Here is a 19870-nt window from a genome sequence, read left to right on the forward strand (position 1 = left end):
CACACACACACACACACACACACACACACACACACGCACACACACACTTTGGACAGACAGCCACAGACAGTGGTAGATGGACAACACCTGGAGACCAGAATACGACAAGAAGACAGGAGATGGGTCACTTGCAGGAGACTGCATGGCTCCTTTCTTGGCTCCAGTCTTCTCACTAGACCATAGGCCAGTCAGCATCACACTGGTGTTGCAGGTCTCTGGTTCATGGCACGTGGCCATCCTGGAAGGATTCATATTGGGTATTGCTGGCAGGGAGCATGATGCTGGGAGAAGGTGAGTGCACATGACCGGTAGAGAAATACGGAGAAGCAGAGTGAGCGATGTTAGACTAGCAGCGTGTGACTGAGAAGCTGATGGGCTGCCCATGTGGGAGCAGGAAGGGCGGCCCTTGGGTGGGCAGGCATGGTCTGCCATCTTTGCCTCTGTGACCCCCATGATCTGTGAGTAGTGGAGATGTCACTGAGGTGGGCCCTCGCCCTCTCTGGGCCTTCCTGTCCTGTGCGGGAGCCCAACCAGGGTGCCAGCGCCATCCCCTGCATCTCCTGACCTCGAGGGCCCTCTCAGTTTTTGGTCACAAATCCCTGGTGCCATTTTTGATGCCACTTCTCTCCTACGGTTCTGCCTTAGTTACAGACTACTCAAACCCATTGCGTGCCTCTCCATTGCTTGTTCAGTGACTCCATTTGTCATTCTTAACAGACTGAGGTATGCCTTGATTCACAACCTCACAGAATCACAGGTGTGACCAGAAAGGGGCCATTGCGTGTTACAAGCACTGCACAGTGTTCCCTGAGCTGGGAGCCCAGCGCGCCCTCCTCTGGCTGGGTTCTGGCCACAGCCTATTGTTAGTTTGAAAGGTCTGTCTGTGATAGAGGCAGTGAGGGAGCAGCTGTGTGGGCATCATGACATGGTCAGTGGTCGTTCTTTACCTCCTTGGTTCTTGCTTGGCAGTTTATCTGGCCAGGCTCCTTTGAGTGACTGGATTTCATTGAAGAGCTTCTGCTATGTCCTGGGGCTTGATGCCATCAGCCCGAGGTCATCTGTCATGAGGAGCCCATGGAGGGCCTCAGCCTTGATGGGGCATCCCTCTCCCATTGGGACTCAGTTATGGTGGACATCAGACACCTTGGCCAGCATACAAGTCCCTTTTGATGCCTCTTTTGAACAAAGTTTTTTTTTTATCTTTCAAGAAATTTATAATTTTGGTATATGCATGGGAAACACCCTTCTGGAGGGGAGCCTTTAACGTGGTGTTTCACAATACTAAATCAAATGCTTTGTCATAATAAAAAAGTCACCTTGGGGCCTTGTGTCCTCTGTGCCTCCTGGCCATGGGCTGTGAGGATGTGGCCCGCCATGGGAATGTCGCCAGTGACAGCTGACCTGCTCCCTTCTCACACCTTCATCAAGGAGGCCCTCACTGTGTGGGCACGTGGCTTGGTAACTGTGCACGTTACTCTGCTTGCTTTGGGGTTCATAGTCAGCCTCAGTTTTTCCCCAGCCATGGCATTTTCCTGTTTAGATGCATTGATTATATTGTAGATCCCTTAGCACCTTCAACGTTGGGTGGCCTCCAGCGTGGGCCTCCCCTTTTTGCTTGAGGTTGAGTCCAGCTGCTTCTCTTCTCTCCCTCAGGAGCTTGTTCTAGGCTCTGTTGTCCTTGGCGGTGAAAGGGGCTTATGAGGAAAGGCTTTGGCCATCCTTCTCCATGGTCTGAGTGATTTCATTCCCTGGCGTCTCGGTCAGACTTTGGGGGGCGCCGTCCCTCCTCGTCGCTCCCTGCCGCTCGGCATCTATCGTCCAGTGTAGCCAAAGTTGGATGTGGGGGTGCCCAGGGCTGCCTGGCAAGAGCAGAGATGTGACTGGTGCACAGCCCCGGTGTTCTTGGGGTGATGCCAGTCGGTGTTGACATTTGTTCTTCTCTCGATTTTTCAGCACCAGCAGCTTGTCTTCAGACAGGTCCTGTTAGAGTTGCCTCCACTGGGTGCCCTTCTCCTCAGAATCTTTTTCTTGGTTCATATTCATGTTGATCTTTGCCCTCACACATTGCTTATTCCTGAACTAGAAACGTTATTCATCTGTTGACTCTGAAATGCTAAAGTTTCAATTATTTTTGCTTTTGTCCTGCTTCAGTGAGTTGTTCAGGTAGAAACCTGCCTTGGGATTTTGTCCCCACACACCTGGGTTCCCTTACCATTTTCCAGGTAGAGGGCAGCTATCAAGCAGCCAGGCCATTTTGATCCAGGCTGAACATGTGAGGGCCACCTCCCTTGTCAAGTGTGTGTGTTCTTTTGGAGGCCCCTTGGGCCTGCTAATGGCCCCCTCTCCTCACAGCTGTAGCCCCTCTCAGAGGGTGGTCTTCCATGATTCACAGCCTCAAATGTGCACACTTATGACATTTCTAAAGCTATTTAAACTTTTATTTTAGATGAAAATGAAGCTTAACTGTTTGGTGAATGTGACTGGGGCCATCAGCATCGCTGGGATTCATTGGTACCACGGCACAGAGGGCTACGTGGAGCCAGATTGCCCTTGCCTGGCCATCTGCTTTGACAATGGGAGATGCCAGATAATGAGACAGGAGAGTGACCAAAGTAAGGGGTCTTTCTCTTGATGATGTTCGGAATTGGGTTCTCAGAACTACTTGTGACTTTGAGGAAGCTTTTTAGGCCATGTTTTAGAGGGATCTGGAACTGAAACCAGTATTTTGACCTTGGGAAGTCCACCTCTGCCTCAGGCCTCAGTTTCTTTCTTTGTAAAATGAGAGGCCTGAGCCAAACCAACATAATAAAAATGACAATTCTAAATCAATGGCTAAATTAATTTACTTATTCAGTGTCATTCCATTCAGGGCACCCAAAAATTATTTTATAGAGCTAGAAAAAATAATAACAGATTAATCTGGTAGAGCAAAAGGTCAAAGAATATCAAGGGAATCAGTGAAAAAAAATGTGAAAAAAGGTAGCCTAGCATTACCACATCACAAACTACACCAGAAAGCAGTAATCATGGAAATAGTCTTATACTGACTGAAAAATAGAGTCATGAATGAGTGGAATAGATTAGGTATACAATGCATAGTAGTAAAGGACGTTAAAATTTAGTGTTCGATAAACCCCAAGACTCCAGCTTCTGGGATCAGAACTCACTCAGTATTTAACAAAAAGTGCTGGGAAAACTGGAAAGCGGTATAGCAGAAACTAGGCATAGGCGAACATCCCACACCATGTACTCAGATAAAGTCAAAACGGGTACATGATTTGTACATGAAGGGTGATACCATAAGCAAATGAAGAGAGCATGGAATAGGACCAAACAAGAGATAGAAAGCATTATGAAATGTAAGGTGGATGATTCTGATTATATTAAGTTAAAAAGTTTTTGCACAAACAAAACGAATGCAGCCAAGATTAGAAGAAAACTCAGTGAATAGAGCACTATCCCTGGAGTCAGGAAGACCTGAGTTCAAATCTGGTCTCAGACACTTAACGCAAAAACGAGCCGTGTGACCTTGGGCAAGTCAGTTAACCCCGATTGCCCTCCAAAAAGTGGAAAAGAAAAAAGATGAGAAGAAAAGTAGAAAACTGGGAAAAAATTTTACAGCAAGTATCTCTGATAAAGGCCTCATTTCTCAAATATATAGAGAGCTGAGCCAGATTTATAAAATACAAGTCATTTTCTAATTGACAAGTAGTCAAAGGATATGACCCAGCAGTTTTCAGATGAAGAAATCAACGCTATCTATGGTCAAATGAGAAAAAATTCTCCAAATCACTTTAGAGAAATGCGTATTAAAACAACCCTGATGTACTAAGTCAGATTGACTAATATGACAGAAAAGGAAAATGATAAATGTTGGAGAGGATGTGGAAAAATTGGGACATTGTGGAACTGTGAACTAATTCGACTAATTCAGACATTCTGGGGAACAGTTTGGAACTGCCCAAAGGGATATAAAGCCTCTGCGTGATCTTTGATTCATCAATGCAACTGCTGGGTCTATGTCCCAGAAAGATTAAAAAAAAGAAAAAAGAGCCTATTTGTAACAGCGTATTGATAGCAGCTCTTTTTATGGTGGCTGATGCTCATCCATTGGGGAGTGGTATGTGATTGTGCTAGAAGAAATGACAAGCAGGATGATTTCAGAAAAACCTGGAAAGACTTAGATGAACTGATGCAAAGTGAGGGGAACAGAGCCAGGAGCGTATGGTGCACAGCAACAGCAACATTGTGCAATGGTCAGCTGAGAAGGACAGCCCCAAAGGACTCAACAGACAGTGTGAGAGTGCAGGCTGACACATACTGTCTTTCACTTTCTCTCTTTCTTCTTTTTTTTGGTTTAAGTGTTCTCAAATAAAATGACTAATGTGGAAACACGTATAACCTGTATCTCATTGCTTACCATCTCAGTGAGGGACCAGGGTAGGGAGAGGATTTGAAACTCGAGATTTTAAACAAATAAAAATTAAAAATCATTCTTCCATATAATGGGGCAAAAAACACATTCTTTTTAAAAAATGGCAGGGAGGGGCTGAATAGAGGAGTTTTAGGACCTTTCAGCTCTAAATTCTGTACATCGTGTTTTTGATTTTTTTCTGGCTAGACCCTGTTTTGATCGATACTGGCATGAATGTTGTTAGTATCCAGTGGAACCACATTGGGAGTGTCTTGGCTGTGGCCGGCTCCCAGAAGGCCATTTCTCAGGACAAAGACATCAACATGGTGCAGTTTTATACTCCATTTGGTGAGGTAAAAGTATTTTAGTTTTCATGCATTTTGCCTTAAACTTCAAATGTACACCGGGGCGGGGGCTAGGAAGGAAGAAAGGAGCACATGAAAGTTCCGTGGCTGTCCACAGAGGGAACTCCCTATGGAGGGGTGCCTGGAGGACTGGCTCGCCAAGAGGCTCTACGATTGGCCGGGATCACAGATAGGATTTGCTCCTGGGGCTTCTTGACATGGGATGGCAGGACCCTCTTTGCTGGGCCACACTCCCTATTAGGTTACAAGCACTTGTGAGCTGGATAGTGGAACATCTGCCCCATTTTATGGGTGAGGAGATGAGTGACAGAACAGGTATTGAACGCTGGTCTTGTGACTCCACATTCTTGTTTTTTTCTCTTCTCCCACCTCACCTCTCTGTGATAATATTCATAATGGGACAAAAATACTAACGAGAACATTAGGTATGTGTTGATTGATGTTGGGAAAAGCAGCTCTTGGCAGAAGATCTTTTGAATTAATATCGACCAACAAGTTAAATAGCTTTCTGAAGGGCTGTGTTCTGATATTGTCCAGTTCTTTCCCATGGCCTCTTCATGCCCCCCTACTCTGTTCCTGCCCTCTCGAGGGCCAGCACAGCTGAAGTGGGGAGATCACTTGGCTTAGAGTCAGGGAGGCCTGGATTGGAATGGGGCCTCAGACACTGTTGGCCTGTTTGCTCCTCTGTGAAATGGGGACCTGTGGAAAGCGATTTGTAGTCATTAGTGCAGGGCGTCAGCTGTTGTGACTGGTGATATTACTGACTGGTCCCTGCTGTATACCCAGATGGCCATTGTGTCATGCTTTATTTCACTTACCTTTTTAGGCCAGACAGTGGTAGATTAGGAAAAGGAAAAGTCTTTGGAATGTGTAGAATGTGTAGTTTGCTTTGGAATTGATATTGAGGACTTTGGATCTAGCTTTATGAACTTAACAAATACCAAATTAGATGAGTATTTTCATATAGAAAAAAGACAAAAAAAAGAGGTTTGCAGTCTTCATTATGTACAGATTACTTATTCTTAAATATATAGTAATTTCATCATGTAACTTCTTTTTAAGTATTATATTTTTTCAATCAGAAAAAATCCATGTCTTCCCCCTTCGTCCAGCTGAGAACAGAAAGAAAAACAAAGCCTGTTATAAACAGGCATGGTCACATCAAAACATATTTCCACATTGGGTATGTCCAAGAAAACATGTGTCTGACTCTGCAGGGGGTGAGTCCTCTGTAGCCATTCTTGGTCCTTAAACACATGAGAGTTCTTCAGTCTTTCAGAGTTGTTTGCCTTCACCATATTGTGTTGTTGTAAAAATGGTTCCTCTGCTTCTGCTCACTTCAGTCTGCATCAATTCATACAGGTCTTCCCAGGTTTCTCCAAAACCCTGTACTTCATGATTTCTTAGAGCACTGGTATTCCCTCACATTTATGTGCCATAACTTGTTCACCTATTTCACAGCTGATGGGCATCCCCATCAGTTTCCATTTTTTTTTTGCCACCACAGAGAGAGCTAGAAATGTTTTTATACACCTTTAGAATTGGAACGTTGCTTAGGACTAATCCCTCCCTTGATCTGCCCTCCCTCTACCTTCTCTTTTTCTCCTATTTCACTGTTGATTGAAGTGTGTGTGTGTGTGTGTGTGTGTGTGTGTGTTTCTAAGAGCTCTGGGCAGTTTTTCAAAAAAGTACCCTTTTTGGCTATGTCATTCAGATTCAGTGATTGTTAATTTGTTCTCCTTGATCTATTTTCCAAGTCAATGGTTTGCACTATAAGATTCTTCATATTTTCTTCATTTTTTTTTCAATCTTTTGACTTTGTTTTCATCTTTCTTGTTGCCTCTTAGAGCTATTGGCTTCTATTTGACCCTGGCTGATTTTCAGACGGTTTGTAGCCTGGACAGGTTTGGTGCCTCTTGTCCCCAGCTGCTAATTAATTTCCTTTTCAGTTCTTTCTTTAGTAATTCTCATTGCTTTTCCACTTTTTTCCTCCAATGCTTTCATTTTGTTTATGAAAACTTTTTTTTTGGAGGGAGGAATGCAAGGCATTTGAGGTTAAGTGACTTGTCCAATGTCACACAGCTAGTTAAGTGTCAAGTGTCTGAGGCCAGATTTGAACTCAGGTCTTCCTGACTCCAGGGCTGGTGCTTTATTCGCTGTCACCTAGCTACCCCAGAAAACATTTTAAATTCTTAAAAAAAAAAGCCCTTTCCTTCATCTCTTTCAGTTCTAGTTGAATTTGTATCCAAGCTGCTTTTTCTTGGAGGTTTTGTTTGAAGATGTTTTGGCGTCATTCTTTTGGATTTGTGCCCCAACCTCCCCTGCCACCATAATGACTCTTTATGGTGGGCTTCTTTTTGGTTTGTCCGTTCTTCCAGCCTACTTCCTGACTTTCGACTTGATGTTAGGACTGGGCCCCTGAGTGCTTCTGGAGAGAAGGTCTGGGCTGGTCCTGTTGCTACTTTCTTGGGGTGATGTAACGCCATGCATGAGCAACTTCCAGGTTCAGATTATGAGCATAGCAAACTCCGTTTGTTCAGTGACAGATTCAGGCGAAATATTCACAGAAAATAAAAATACAAGGTAACTCAGTCATTTATTAAGTTCTCAATTCAGTCACAAAGTACTAAGGTCCAAGTACTTCACCCCTGGGAAGTAACATCATTTAGTCAATGACAAGTCTTCTCTCTGTTCCACTGGAGATTAGTTTCTAATCATCCGTCCATCACCACCAAGCACCTGCAAAGGGGCAGTGAGGAGCGGCAAAGGCCATTGACCCCTAAGCCACAACAAGGTTACAGTTTTCAACACCCAAGGAGAAGTCTTTTCTTCATCTTGACCCGAGGCAAGTTCTCAGCAATCTCAGTTCCTGGGGAGACAAAGCTTAGCAAAGTCACATCATTTCACTCTCTGCCTCCAGAACAGTCTCAGGACCCCTGAAAACATCAGCAAGACCCTCCTCCAGGGTTTCTGTAAACATACAACAAGAAAACCCTCCTTTAGGGCTTCTGAACCAACAGCAAGGTCTCAGTACTTCTGCAACAACAGCACCGTCCTTTACCAGCAGACGAATCTGGCAAAGTACCATCAAAACAGACAGAAAAAATACCGGCCCCACAGTCATGCCTTCTCAGTTCTCGGCAGCTCCAGGTGGCAGTTCTTAAAAGACCTGGGCAGCTCCAACTGGCCCTCAGCAATCTGGGTGGCTTTGGCGGGCAGTTCTCTCTCTCTCTCTCATTCTCTCTCTCTCTCTCTGCAACTCTGGCCCCTGGCAATTCTCTCTCTCTGCCTCCGAGATGCTGCTCCCCAAAGTTCTTCTGGCCTCTCTCTGCTTGGGCCTCTCTCTAAATCCATGGCACCAGCTCCTCCCAGTTCAGCCCCTTCTCTTCACATCAGCAAGTCCATCCCACAAGTGGGATTCACAGGCTCTGGTTTTCAACGCTTAACCCGAAAACCAAGCTAATACAAGGGGATTTTTAAATTCCATCACCATTATAGGTGGTGAGTTTTGTGTTGTTGTAGGACCTCAGGGATAGCTTGGGGACCCACAAGCTTCCCTGCTCTCAAAAGGGTTGGATCAGGACAAAGTCTGATCACTGCCCCACCCCTCCCCCATCTGAGCTCTGCAAGTTCCTGACCTGAGTTTGGGGCTGACCAAGAGGAGATGCTGTTGGACTCTGCCCTTACGAGCCAGCTGGAAATTTCTCAGCATGTAGCTTTCAAAGCCGTTCTGCTTGTCTGCCTTTCCTGTTGGTCTTTCTTCTGTTCCCTTCTGTGCATTGTAGAAAATGCTATAATGACCCTCTTCTCTTTCTCCTGTAACACTCTGCCCCCCCCCCGAGCCTCGACTTGCAGCATGTGCATAATCAAGGGAAACAAACTTCTCCACTGGCTGTGGGCAAACATGCAGCTGTCCTGTGTCTCCATCATTGGTCCTTCGGAGTTGTGTGTGGCCGTGGCCTCAGGCAGCATCCTGAAGCCTCTCAAAGAGCTTCTCTGTATGGAGAGTGGTGGTGGTCAGGTTCTGCTCCCTTCTCACTTCCTCAGACCCTCTAGGCCTTCCCAGGTGTCTTGGGAACTGGGCCCTTTGTAGTTTGCTAAGGCACAGTAATATCTTACAGCATTCATATGCTTTTCTTACTCAGCTATTCATTCTCCAGCTGATGGGCAGCCCCAGCCTCTCCAGTTCTTTGCTACTACAAAAAGACCTGCTGCTCTACAAAAACCTCCAGAGATGTTCTTTTCCTCTTCTTTGATCTCTTTAGGGTCCTAGAGATAGTTGTATTATGTCCTGTAGGGGCCAATCAGGTATGCTGCCTAATTGTTTTCCTTAAGGGCTAGACCAGTTCCTAGGGCTATGAGTAGTGAATTTGTTCCCTTTTTTCCCATTGACTCATGCTTTTTCTGTATTGACACAAGTATTTTTTCCTAAGAAAAATCTCAATAAACCAATTGTAAAATCAGTTAAAATATTTTTTAAATAATTACTTTAATTTCCATAAAACTGTAGGTATTCATTTATATTTGGGCTGATCGGTACATTTTAGTCTAAAACGTTGTTTGTTTTTTAAGCATTTGCGAACGTTGAGGGTTCCTGGAAAGCAGATGTCTGCACTCTCTTGGGAAGGAGGTGGATTAAAGATTGGCCTTGCTGTTGATTCCTTTATCTATTTTGCAAATATCAGACCTGATTACAAGGTGAGTACAGAGAATGGTTATCACAAGAACTTTGTAAATAGGTATTTTGTCACAGCTTAGAGTATTTCTCTCCTTATTTATTCAGAGCAAGTTTAATTTTTGAAACTAAGCAGGAGAGGGACTTTTGAGGATGAATCTCAGGATGCTTTTTCTAGAAGACTAATTTGACTACTTTAAGGCTTGCTGAGGCTACTTAGGTGAGTATGGCCTTTACCATTGAAACCTTCTGCAGCCCAGGAGATGAAGTCATTGACTTGTTGGGGCCATGTGGCATCCTCAGGTGGCAGCTTTATAGGAAGAGGAGCCTTTCTGAATTTAGTCATACCTGTGCTCTTAGGCCAGACAGGCCACTTGGTGTGGGGCCTGTGTGTGGAGCCTCTCAGACCGTGTGTCCTCTCTACAAAGAGACATTGGAGGAGGATTCAGTAGTGTGACTCTTAGAATACTCAGAGGCCAGCCAAGTTCAAATCCAAAGCTTTGGTCCCTGAGTTAGAGAGCACGGGACCCTGGCCTCTCTGGTTATTTTTCTTGTGCTGCTCCATCAGCCAACAGTATTTGTAATAAAAAACTCACTTGGAAAATGAAAATGTGATGCTAATGTTCCACCATTTTTGTTACAGTTTCACAGGTTCAGAAGCACATGTATAACAATCCCTCCTTTGTGATTTTGTAGCCTACTTTTCTCAAGCTACTATTGAAATTTTCTATTGTTTTAAAAAGTTCTCAGTTTCTTTTCTGTTTCTCTAGGGTTTTCTAAGTAAAGCATCGTGTTGTCTCCTCTTGGCCTATATTTATGTCTTTACTTTCTTTTGCTAACATGTCTATGACTCTGGAAAAGGCGGACAGCTTTAATCCTATAATTATTCAGAAAACTCAGAGTGTTTACTATTGCATATAATGTTAGCTTTTGATTTTAGATACATACTTTAAAAAAATCATTTTTGTATCTATTATGGTAGATCATTTTTTTTTTGGCCAGGATTTTATTTTTAAAATTTCTGACAATATTCACTAGTTGTACTGATATATAGTTCTCTTTTTTTCTTTTATACTTTTCCTGGTTTAGCTAGTAGGACTATATTTGTCTTATAAAAGCAATGTGATGGAATGTTTTCTTTATCAGTTTTTAGAATAATTTGCATAGTATGGATATTAATTGTCCTTTTGCCTCCGAATACATGTGGACCAGGTGTTTTCACTTTTCTGAAATTAGTTTGTTTATTATCTCTTTGGTGCTCTGTTCATTTGGGCATTTTATTCTTTTTGTGGCTAAGCTTCTATTTCTTTTGCATCCTCAGTTTTGCTGGTCTAGAACTGGGTAGTGTAGATTCTGATAATTTAAAAAAAGAATTCTTCCCTCTTGTGCCTTGTTCATTTAAAAATGGTGTTAGTCTTATTTTCTTCCATTTCCCTTCTAATCAGGCTAGCCAAGGTTTACTGATTTCGTTAGTCTTTCCAAAGAAGCAGACTTCACTTTTATCCCTCTCTCTTTGTTTTCAGTTTGGCCAGTTTCTCCCCTAATGTCAAGATTTTCTTTTTTTGGGCATAAGTACAGCTGTTTCTGGGTCTTCATTCTGAAGAACTTTGTGCGCAGCACTTAAAGATTCCAGATATGCTGACCTGTAATTTTTTAATGTCACAATGGGTGAATGGATGATTTCTGTGCTTTTTGTTTGGGTGCCCTTAAATTTTCCCAGGACGCTTTCTCTGGACTTCTCCTTTGCCTCTGTCATGCCCTGTCCCACTATGTGCCATGCCCCTTTGTTAGCAGCCTGTTGGTTACTAGAGGTCTGGCACTCTGTCTTCTTCACCTTAATATTCCCAGCACTCAGTGTTGGGCCTTGAATGTGGGGGTACTGATGGGTGTTGGCAGCATCATTGCATCATGTGATCTTGCTGACCCCCACTCTTTTGAACCCTTTCCCCCAGTTGGCGTTGAGTTGTGACACTTTGGATGAGGCTTTGACTGTTGAAACTTCTCTCTGACAAGTACAAAATTGGGAAATTTCACAAAAATGTTTTTATTTAGTTGGCATTTCTAGCTTTTCATCTCTGGATTTCCTCTGTATGTGTGTTAACATAATAACTTCTCTTTACCGTGGTGTACTTTTTTGTTTTGAGAGGAGAAGTGCTGGAGGCAGTCATCGGACCCTACGGAGGGCACCTTTTGTGCCCCCGCTCCCCCCCTCCTCCCCCTGAGAGACATCCAGAGCTCTTCTGGGCCAGACACACAGCCTGTGCTGTGATGCCTCCTCTTCTTATTTGGCTGTTTGTCTCTTTCCAGTGGGGTTACTGTTCCAACACGGTCGTTTATGCCTATACCAGGCCCGATCGCCCTGAGTACTGTGTGGTTTTTTGGGATACAAAGAACAATGAGAAATATGTGAAGTATGTGAAAAGCCTGATTTCCATCACTACCTGTGGCGACTTCTGCATTTTGGCAACTAAAGCTGATGAGAATCATCCCCAGGTAAGTGCTTCCCCTGAAATCCAAAATCATTTTACTGAAACGTTCATTCTGTGGATGGGGCCGTCTGGCAGACAGAAAGATCGGCATCTCCTGCTGGCTCTCTGGGGCCTTGGTGCTGCCAGCTGTCCTGGACATCTCCCCGGCTGGCACTGCGAAGAGGGCAGTCTCCCCACCCGAAAGCTTTTAGCCTCCAAAATATACTTGAAATACCAAGATTCTTTTCTGGGCCAGAATTCCTTCTGCAGATGTCAGGCATGAGTTCAGTTCAGGAATGGGTGGCTGTGGGCACGTCCCAGCCTTTTGATAATGGGAGCTCAACTTGCAACAGTGACAAAGGATTCCCCTGTGAGTTGGGCTGATAGGTGTGCCACGGTGAGGCTGTGATAGCAAGTTAGAGGTGAAAATGCAGAAACCAACCATGGCTTATGGTGCTGTGCAGATCATTGATTGGGGAGTTTGGTGTGGGAAGAATGCTCTGTTAAGCAATGGAAAGGGGGATTGTGCCTTTGGAAACATCAGTGTCCGTAAAAGAAATTTAAAAAGGTTCGTCCTCCTCACATAGTGATAAAAGGCAGCTGTCTGCATGTCACGTGGGAGACAGCCTCACGTCACCCAAGTCTTACTCTAAGATTAAAAGCTCAGTGAATCATCCTGCGTGAACATGGGGCGAGGACAGTGAGCGGCTGGGCAGCCTGCTTGCTCCTCTGAAATAAAGCGGTGCGGGTTGCTCGGGCCTGGGCTCCCGGCCTCTCTGCTGACTGTGCAGCCCCTGGCGGGTTCATTTCTCCAGAGATTTGCCTGTTGCTTTTAAGCTTGGGCCTTGTCCTTAGCTTGGCCAGAATGACAAAGAAGATCAGCACTTCTTGCGTGTTACGAGACGGAGGCCGTGGGGGGTTTGAGCCACAGACACATACTTGTGGTCTGATTCTGCTTTCTTTTCTGACAGTTTGTGCTGGTCCTTTGCAACTCTATCGGCACCCCCTTGGATCCCAAGTACATTGATATCGGTAAGCAGGTGTGGTAGCAGAATCTTGACTCAAACCAGGTACTTGCTTGTACTTCTAATTCTGAATGTTATAACAATGTGATTAGAGAGAGCAGTGGCTTCTCTAACATGTTGTCCAGCTTGATTGTTTGGGGGTGGGGACCTGTGGCCCTCCAGGTCCTTAAGTGTGGCCCTTTGAAGCAGAAGTTTGGATTTGGTGGGAGGGCTGCACTTGAGGACCTGGAGGGCCACGTGGCCTTGAGGACACAGGTCCCCACCCCTGGTTCAGTGAGTGTCAGTGACCACTGTTGTGTCAGTTGGAAATGTTTTGTTTTGCTGTCTGTGTCCCTTACCCAACCACCTTGCATCCTTTATGTTAAAGGGAGAGGAAAGTTCAGCAGCTGAAAAAGCTGTTGGTTTCCGGGGCCCTGCTTGGCCCCCAGTCCTCCCCCTGGGTGAGGTGGGGCAGGGCCTCTCATCTCTCTTCTCAGACCCAGCTTGGTCATTATAATATCCCCTCAGTCCGTTTTGATGGTTTACCTTTTGTTCTTTCTGTCTGCCATTTTGCTCGTCGTGTTTGCCTCGCTTCGCATTGGTTCATGAATGTCCTTCCCATGCTGCCCTGTCTTCTTCCTGCACCTTGTCCTCAGGACTCGGTGGCACTCCATCACGGGAGCCGCAGCTTGTCCGATTTTGTTTGTGAGCCTTTGCTCCCACCACGAGCCCTCTTACTGCTCTGCTGTCTCTGGACCTTCCTTTTCACCACAGACGTCCGAGGGGTCTGTGCATATCTGGCCACAGGATGGGCCCCTGGGTTAGAGGGTGTGGACATCTTGGACCCTCCTTCGGCATTGTGGACATGCTTTTGTGAGGCAGTCTGGGAGCAACATTGTGAGCGGGATGCAGAGAATCTGGCCTTTCAGGCCCTTTATTTTTAATAGCCTTCTTGTAAATAGTTCTGTTGAACAAACACCTTTCTGGTCCTCATAAAAAGGAGCCAAATCTCCCCAGATTTGCCCTGAATACTGTGTGTCATTGGGGCAGTTCTTCAGAATTCTGGGTTTGTCACCTTCCATCTTAGTGTTGGACAGTGGCTCCTTCTCAGAGTCAGCTTCACTGAGAGCCAAACTCTCACGTGGTTTGGGGCTGTGGCTTTCCAGAGCCACGGCTTGGAATCGTCCCAGCAGCATTGAGAATCGCCACATTATTAAAATGTTGGGTCAATTAATGAAGTAGAAGACTGGGCTGTAGGTTGAGTGGAAACTGCTCATTTCATCATTAAATGACCCTTACCATGGGCTTACCAACAGAGAGAAAAGAGAGAGCCCACAGTCTAGGTGGACCCTTTGGCCTGTAGATTTGGTTGCTTAGTCGCTGGAGGGGTAGTAAGGAATGTTCTGGACATGTGGCAGCCCCTAAAGAGAGAAAGCCAGTGGGCTAGCTGTCGGATCGAGAGAAAGAAAAACAAACTTAGCCCCCTCTTCATTAGGTCATTAGTACTTTATGCTGGCCTGGAGGGCTTGAGTGCAAATCCAGCTGCAGGCACTGAGTAGCCAAGTGACCCTTCATCTGTACCTGCCTCAGTTTCCTGAACTGTAAAATGGGACAAGAGTGTTCACCTTCCTGGGTTGTTGTGAGGAAAACACAAGATAGTGTTTGTTTAGTGCTGGGCCCCAGGCATATAGTAGGCATTTAATAAATGCAATGTTCTCTTTCCTTCTGCTTCCTGTCTCATCCATCAGTGTTTGTGATACCTGAGGCTGAAAGGCAGAACGTGGAGGTCAAACACATGAAACAGAGATGGAAATTGGCCTTTACGGCTCTTTTCATGTTCTCTGCTCCCCTTCTGCTGCTTGGATTTCCTTTTCCTTTTATTTATTAAAAACACGTGACTCCTTAGCTGTTTTTGTCAGCCTGTGCTGTATGCCTTGTCCTTGAAAGCCCATGGAGGCAGGCGGCCGGGGCAGCTGGCTCAGACTGTCCTCTGTCCCCAGCCCAGCGGCTTCTTGGCAGCCAGACTCTCGGCGTTCCTGGTCTTCTGAGGCTTCTTTACAGTCTCCCTGGGTGAAGCTTTAGCAAACAGGCCTTTCATTGGCCTCAAGGAAACACAGCCAAAGGCACAGCCGTTCTGTTGCACACGAATCCTGTAGAATTCCTTTTTAAGCTTCTTTGCCAAGGCCCTGGAAGGACAAAGCCCAGCCCACGTGTCTTTGCCTGGCCCGCTTCTGGGAAGCATTGTCCGGATTTTGTCCTCTGTTGTTCTTCTGACTGTTGACTGTCCTCACCCAGCTGGGCCTTTCTGTACTTTCTGGAACAGTGTCCTTTGTAGTCAGTGGCTGTTCATTTGGTGGGATGTCGATGTGTGTGCGAGTGCATGTGCATGTGTGCGCTTGTGTGTGTGTGCGTGTAAATGCCTGTGTCTGGCTTGCACACACCAGTGGAAGCAGACCATGTGACTGGACAATTGCAAAGATGCTGAAAATGGCTTTTTAAGATTGCACTCCCAAGGGTGAAGCTGCAGCTGCCGAGTCACGGGGCGTTGAGAGACAATCCCTTTGAGCTCACATGGAGCAGACCCTTGGCCAGGAAGGGCCAGGGAGCAGACTTGAAGTTGGGGCTTTTGCCTGGGAAGGCCAGGGCTCTCAGTGCCGTGCTGTCCTGTCACTCCAGCATATCTAGTTCTGTTGGAACCTTCCTGCCATACTTATGGGGCGAGAGGAACTGAGTTCTCCTTACGTGAATGGGGATCCTCATGGGCTTCCTGCCGGGGGTGGCTCTTGAGCTGAACTTTGAAGGAAGCTAGAGATTCTCTGAGGTGGAGCGGAGGAGGGAGGGCATTCCAGGTCGGGGGAACAGCTTGTGCACAGGCCTGGAGACAGTAGAGGACAGTTATGTGTGACATAGAAGGAAGGCCACTGAGTTTGCCTGGACCAAAGGGTCTGTAGAGGAGAATCATGTACCTGGAAATCCTGGAAAGGGACCCTAGAGGTGAGAGGGGGCCCCTGGAGGTGAGAGGGGGCCCCTGGAGGTGAGAGGGGCCCCTGGTGGTGAGAGAGGTCCTGGAGGTGAGAGGGGGCCCCTGGAGGTGAGAGGAGCCCCTGGTGGTGAGAGGGGCCCCTGGTGGTGAGAGGGGCCCCTGGTGGTGAGAGGGGTCCTGGAGGTGAGAGGGGGCCCCTGGAGCACCATGGGCATCAGGAACGTCACTTGGGGGGTGTTTGTGGAAAATGAATTGCAGTGGGGAGAGAGGCCCATTCAGTAGGGAATTGTCTGCAGAGGCCCAGGACTTGGGGGATGGCTGTGTGGGTGGAGAGAGAAGGGAGCTCATGGGGGGGATGTGCTTCTTTGTCCTCTCCCTCTCCACTTACCACCCCAGGTGATGGAGAGTGCCTGGGGCATGAGGTGTGTTAGTGTAGGCCTACAACAGGCCCGTCTTTGGGAGCAGTGCCCCTGGGGATCCCAAAGCGGGAAGAACTTGGCTGATCGGCTCTTCAGGCCAGCAGCCTGAGGTGGAAGAATGGTCCCCCAGGGGCCACCAGGACCCTCTCCTCCCTTGGAGTGATGCTGCATGACCAGTAGTCTCCTGCACGATACAGGAGACACTGTACCCAGGCTGGACCAGCCTCACTCCCAATAGACATGGGTACAGACTGGCGCTCCTGGTGTGAATGAGCCTTGGCCCAGGGCCGCATTAAGCAAGAGGCTTAATAATAAACATTTGTCGAGTGGTTCCTGATAGAGGGCTTACCCAGGGTGGTCCGAGGTGGTTTAACCCTTCCTTATCCAGCCCCTTTTCGGTAGCAAGGTTTGTGAAACACCATCTTTCTTGGAGATGAAAGAGAGGATGTCCAGGTGGTGTGCCCAGCTTCTCAGCAGAAACGGGGATGGACATCTGGAGGAGGGCTGTGTGGGGGGAGGGAGGATGAGCTGTGCTTTTGACAGGCTGAGCTTGAGACAGCTCTAGAGCATGGCGTCCAGTCGGTGAACGTCCAGGGGGACGTGAGGCTGGAGCTCAGAACTGACGGGGCTGCCGTGGCTGGGACGCAGCAGCTTGGGACCCTCATGGGGGCTCCAGGGGCATCTGGGATGAGCTGTTGCTAGTGAGAGTGATAGAGAGGTGGGGGAGGGGATGGATGGCGAGAGCTTTCAGGCTCACACACCATGATCCTCACAACAACCCCATTATGACTGTCCCTATTTTGTTGTGGTGGTGGTGGAATTATTTTTCACTTGTGTCTGACTCCTCATGGTGCCACTTGGGGTTTTCTTGGCAGAGATGCTAGAATTGTTTGCCATTTCCTTCTCCAGCACGCAGGGTGAAGTGACTTGCCCAGGGACATAGAGCTAGGGAGTGTCTAAGGCCAGATTTGAACTCAGGGCTTCCTGACTCCAGGCCTGGCAGTGCTCTCCCTGAGGCCCTTAGGTTAGGCCTTCACAGCCTGATGTAGATACTCCAGACAGTTACTATAGTTTAGTCTAAATTTAGATTGCTTAAACTCCTTTTATATTTTTGTAATGCTAGTAATAACAACTTCTTAGTTTCAAATATTAAGAGATGGAATCTTTTTCTGTTAATGCTTTAATCACATGACAGTTGATTTTTTTCCTATTGTTTCACTGATCTAATCATAGTTTATTTCCCTCTCTTTGATCATGTCTTTTCCAAATTCAGTTCAACAAACATGTATTAAGCTCTTCATTAACATTTCCTCTTTTAATTTTCCCAGATAAGATCACTTTAGCAATTTTTCTTCATTTTAAAATATATTCTTTGTCTAGTCCTCGAGAGGCTTCTTGGAGGTGATCCGGAGTCACTGCCAGTTACTAAGTGGTGGTGGGGAGCGCCATGGTTTTGGTTTTTTGATTTTTTGGAGGGGGGAAGGCAGAGCAATTGGGGTTAAGTGACTTGCCCAAGGTCACATGGCTCATTTTTGTGTTAAGTGTCTGAGGCTGCATTTGCACTCAGGTCCTCCTGACTCCAGGGCCGGTGCTCTATTCGCTGTGCCGCATGGTCACCCCAAAAACGCCATGTTTTCACCTGAAGATTTTATCAGGTAATTCTAGCAGGACAGAACTTTGCATACCACATTATTAACTACCCATCTCTCCTACTTGATAAGTACAAGACATACGTTACCTGGGGAACCTGAAAAGCAACCCAGCACAAATTGGGCTTCGAGCACCACTTTATACCACACTGTGCAATAGATTCTGAATGGACATATGACTTTAATATTAAAGACACTGTCTTTAGTAATTTACTAATATTACAAGCACTATCAAGAAATTAGAAGAGAAACAGATCTCATCTCTCTCATAGCTGTGGTTATGAAACACATGTGTAACCAAGCAAATGATAGAGGTAATTAGATAAAATAAATAACTTTGAATACATGAAACTGAAAGCATCTTCATAGAAAAAATAAATACTGGGGCAGCTAGGTGGTATAATGAATAGAGCACTTACCCTGGAGTCAGGAGGACCTGAGTTCAAATCCGGTCTCAGACACTTAACACTTACTAGCTGTGTGACCTTGGGCAAGTCATTTAACCCCAATTGCCCTGCCTTTCCCCCTCCAAAAAAAAATACCTCTAGGATAAGAAAACTAGTGGTTGAATGGGGGCAAATAATCTTTGTATCAAATTTCTCTAAGGATTTGGCATCTAAGATATAAAAATAATGTATATGTATCGATTGTGTACATATATAATGTACATATACACACATACGTGTGTATGATTACACGTGCACACACAGATGTATATAAACTAAGAACGATTCCCTGATCAGTTGTTCGAGGCTACAAAGAGCTTCCAGAAGATGAATTGCAGAGTGTCCATAACCACAGGGAAGAATGGTTCAGATAACAGCTAATAAGAGAAATGCAATGAGAACAACCTGCAGACTTAACCTCACACCCTGCAAACTGACAGAGAAGACAAGTGATGGCGAGACTCAATGTAGACAAACCTATACATTGTTGGTGAAGCTGGGAAATGGTGCAGCCGATTTGGAAAACAGTTTAGAGTTATGTAAACAAAGTGACTTCAACGTCCATGCGTTTTGAGCCAGACTCCATTGCTGTGCACGTATCCCAAGGAAACCACTGATAAGAAATAAGTTCCCATCTGCACCAAGATATTTATAGCAGCACTTTTTGTGGTAGCAAAGACTTGGAAACAAAGAGATGGCTATTGGTTGGGGAATGGCTAAGCAGACTGTGGCAGTGCAGGTCATGGAATATTCACAATGCATATGATGAAGACAGAGAAGCCTGGGAAGAGCTGTATGAACAGAAGCATAGGGGAGGCAGCAGAACCAAGAAGATAGTGGATGCCGTGACTACAACCATATAAATGCCTGACGAGCAGCCACACACCAGCACACCCAGAGTGAATGCGACAAATGGGTCAGATGAGGAGAGATGAGAGGGTTACATGCCCCAGCCCGCCCTTGGGGGTCACACATGGCAGCACAGGGTTTGCCCTTTTTCTCTGTTTGCGGGTTGTGTTGAGTTTTTTTTTTCCCCTCTTTAAAAAAATGCTGTTTCTTATAGGGGGTGGCTCTCTGAGAGGGGGAGGGGAGGGATCCTGGGGATAACTGTGATGTTGTAAGAAATAGAAAACATAAAAAACTATTTAAAAAAAGAGGGCGAGAGAGCCAGTCACTCGCTAGGACAAAGTGAACCTTCTGATAATTCTGTGAAGGGAACAAGCTACCGTGTTTCCCCGATAATAAGACACTGTCTTGTTAATTTTTTGGACAGAAAAACACCAGAGGGCTTATTTTCAGGGGAGGGCTTATTTTAATGAACATTGACAGCAATTTTAATAAACAGGTAAATGTGAACAAAAAAATGTACCTTTATTCAATAATGAATTCAATAAAGAACAGGATGACGTGCTCACTGCTGCAGCTCTGATTGGATGCAGCTCGGAGA

The 19870-nt window shown here is 45.9% G+C and overlaps 1 protein-coding gene across 1 annotated transcript in view; it reads left to right on the top strand.

Moving 5' to 3' along the window:
* The window catches only part of WDR35 (WD repeat domain 35), a 59106-nt gene that overhangs the window by 13398 nt on the left and 25838 nt on the right, over positions 1-19870 (top strand). Inside the window, exons 7-11 of the mRNA XM_069103002.1 lie at positions 2447-2612; positions 4622-4767; positions 9352-9477; positions 11762-11947; positions 12894-12954. Coding sequence (XP_068959103.1) covers positions 2447-2612; positions 4622-4767; positions 9352-9477; positions 11762-11947; positions 12894-12954 — 685 coding nt within the window. The remainder of the gene's footprint in view (positions 1-2446; positions 2613-4621; positions 4768-9351; positions 9478-11761; positions 11948-12893; positions 12955-19870) is intronic.

This window comes from Petaurus breviceps, unplaced genomic scaffold (assembly GCF_028583685.1).
Source record: "Petaurus breviceps papuanus isolate PSGF00001 unplaced genomic scaffold, PetGlider_PUasm1.0 559, whole genome shotgun sequence".
Classification (NCBI taxonomy): domain Eukaryota; kingdom Metazoa; phylum Chordata; class Mammalia; order Diprotodontia; family Petauridae; genus Petaurus; species Petaurus breviceps.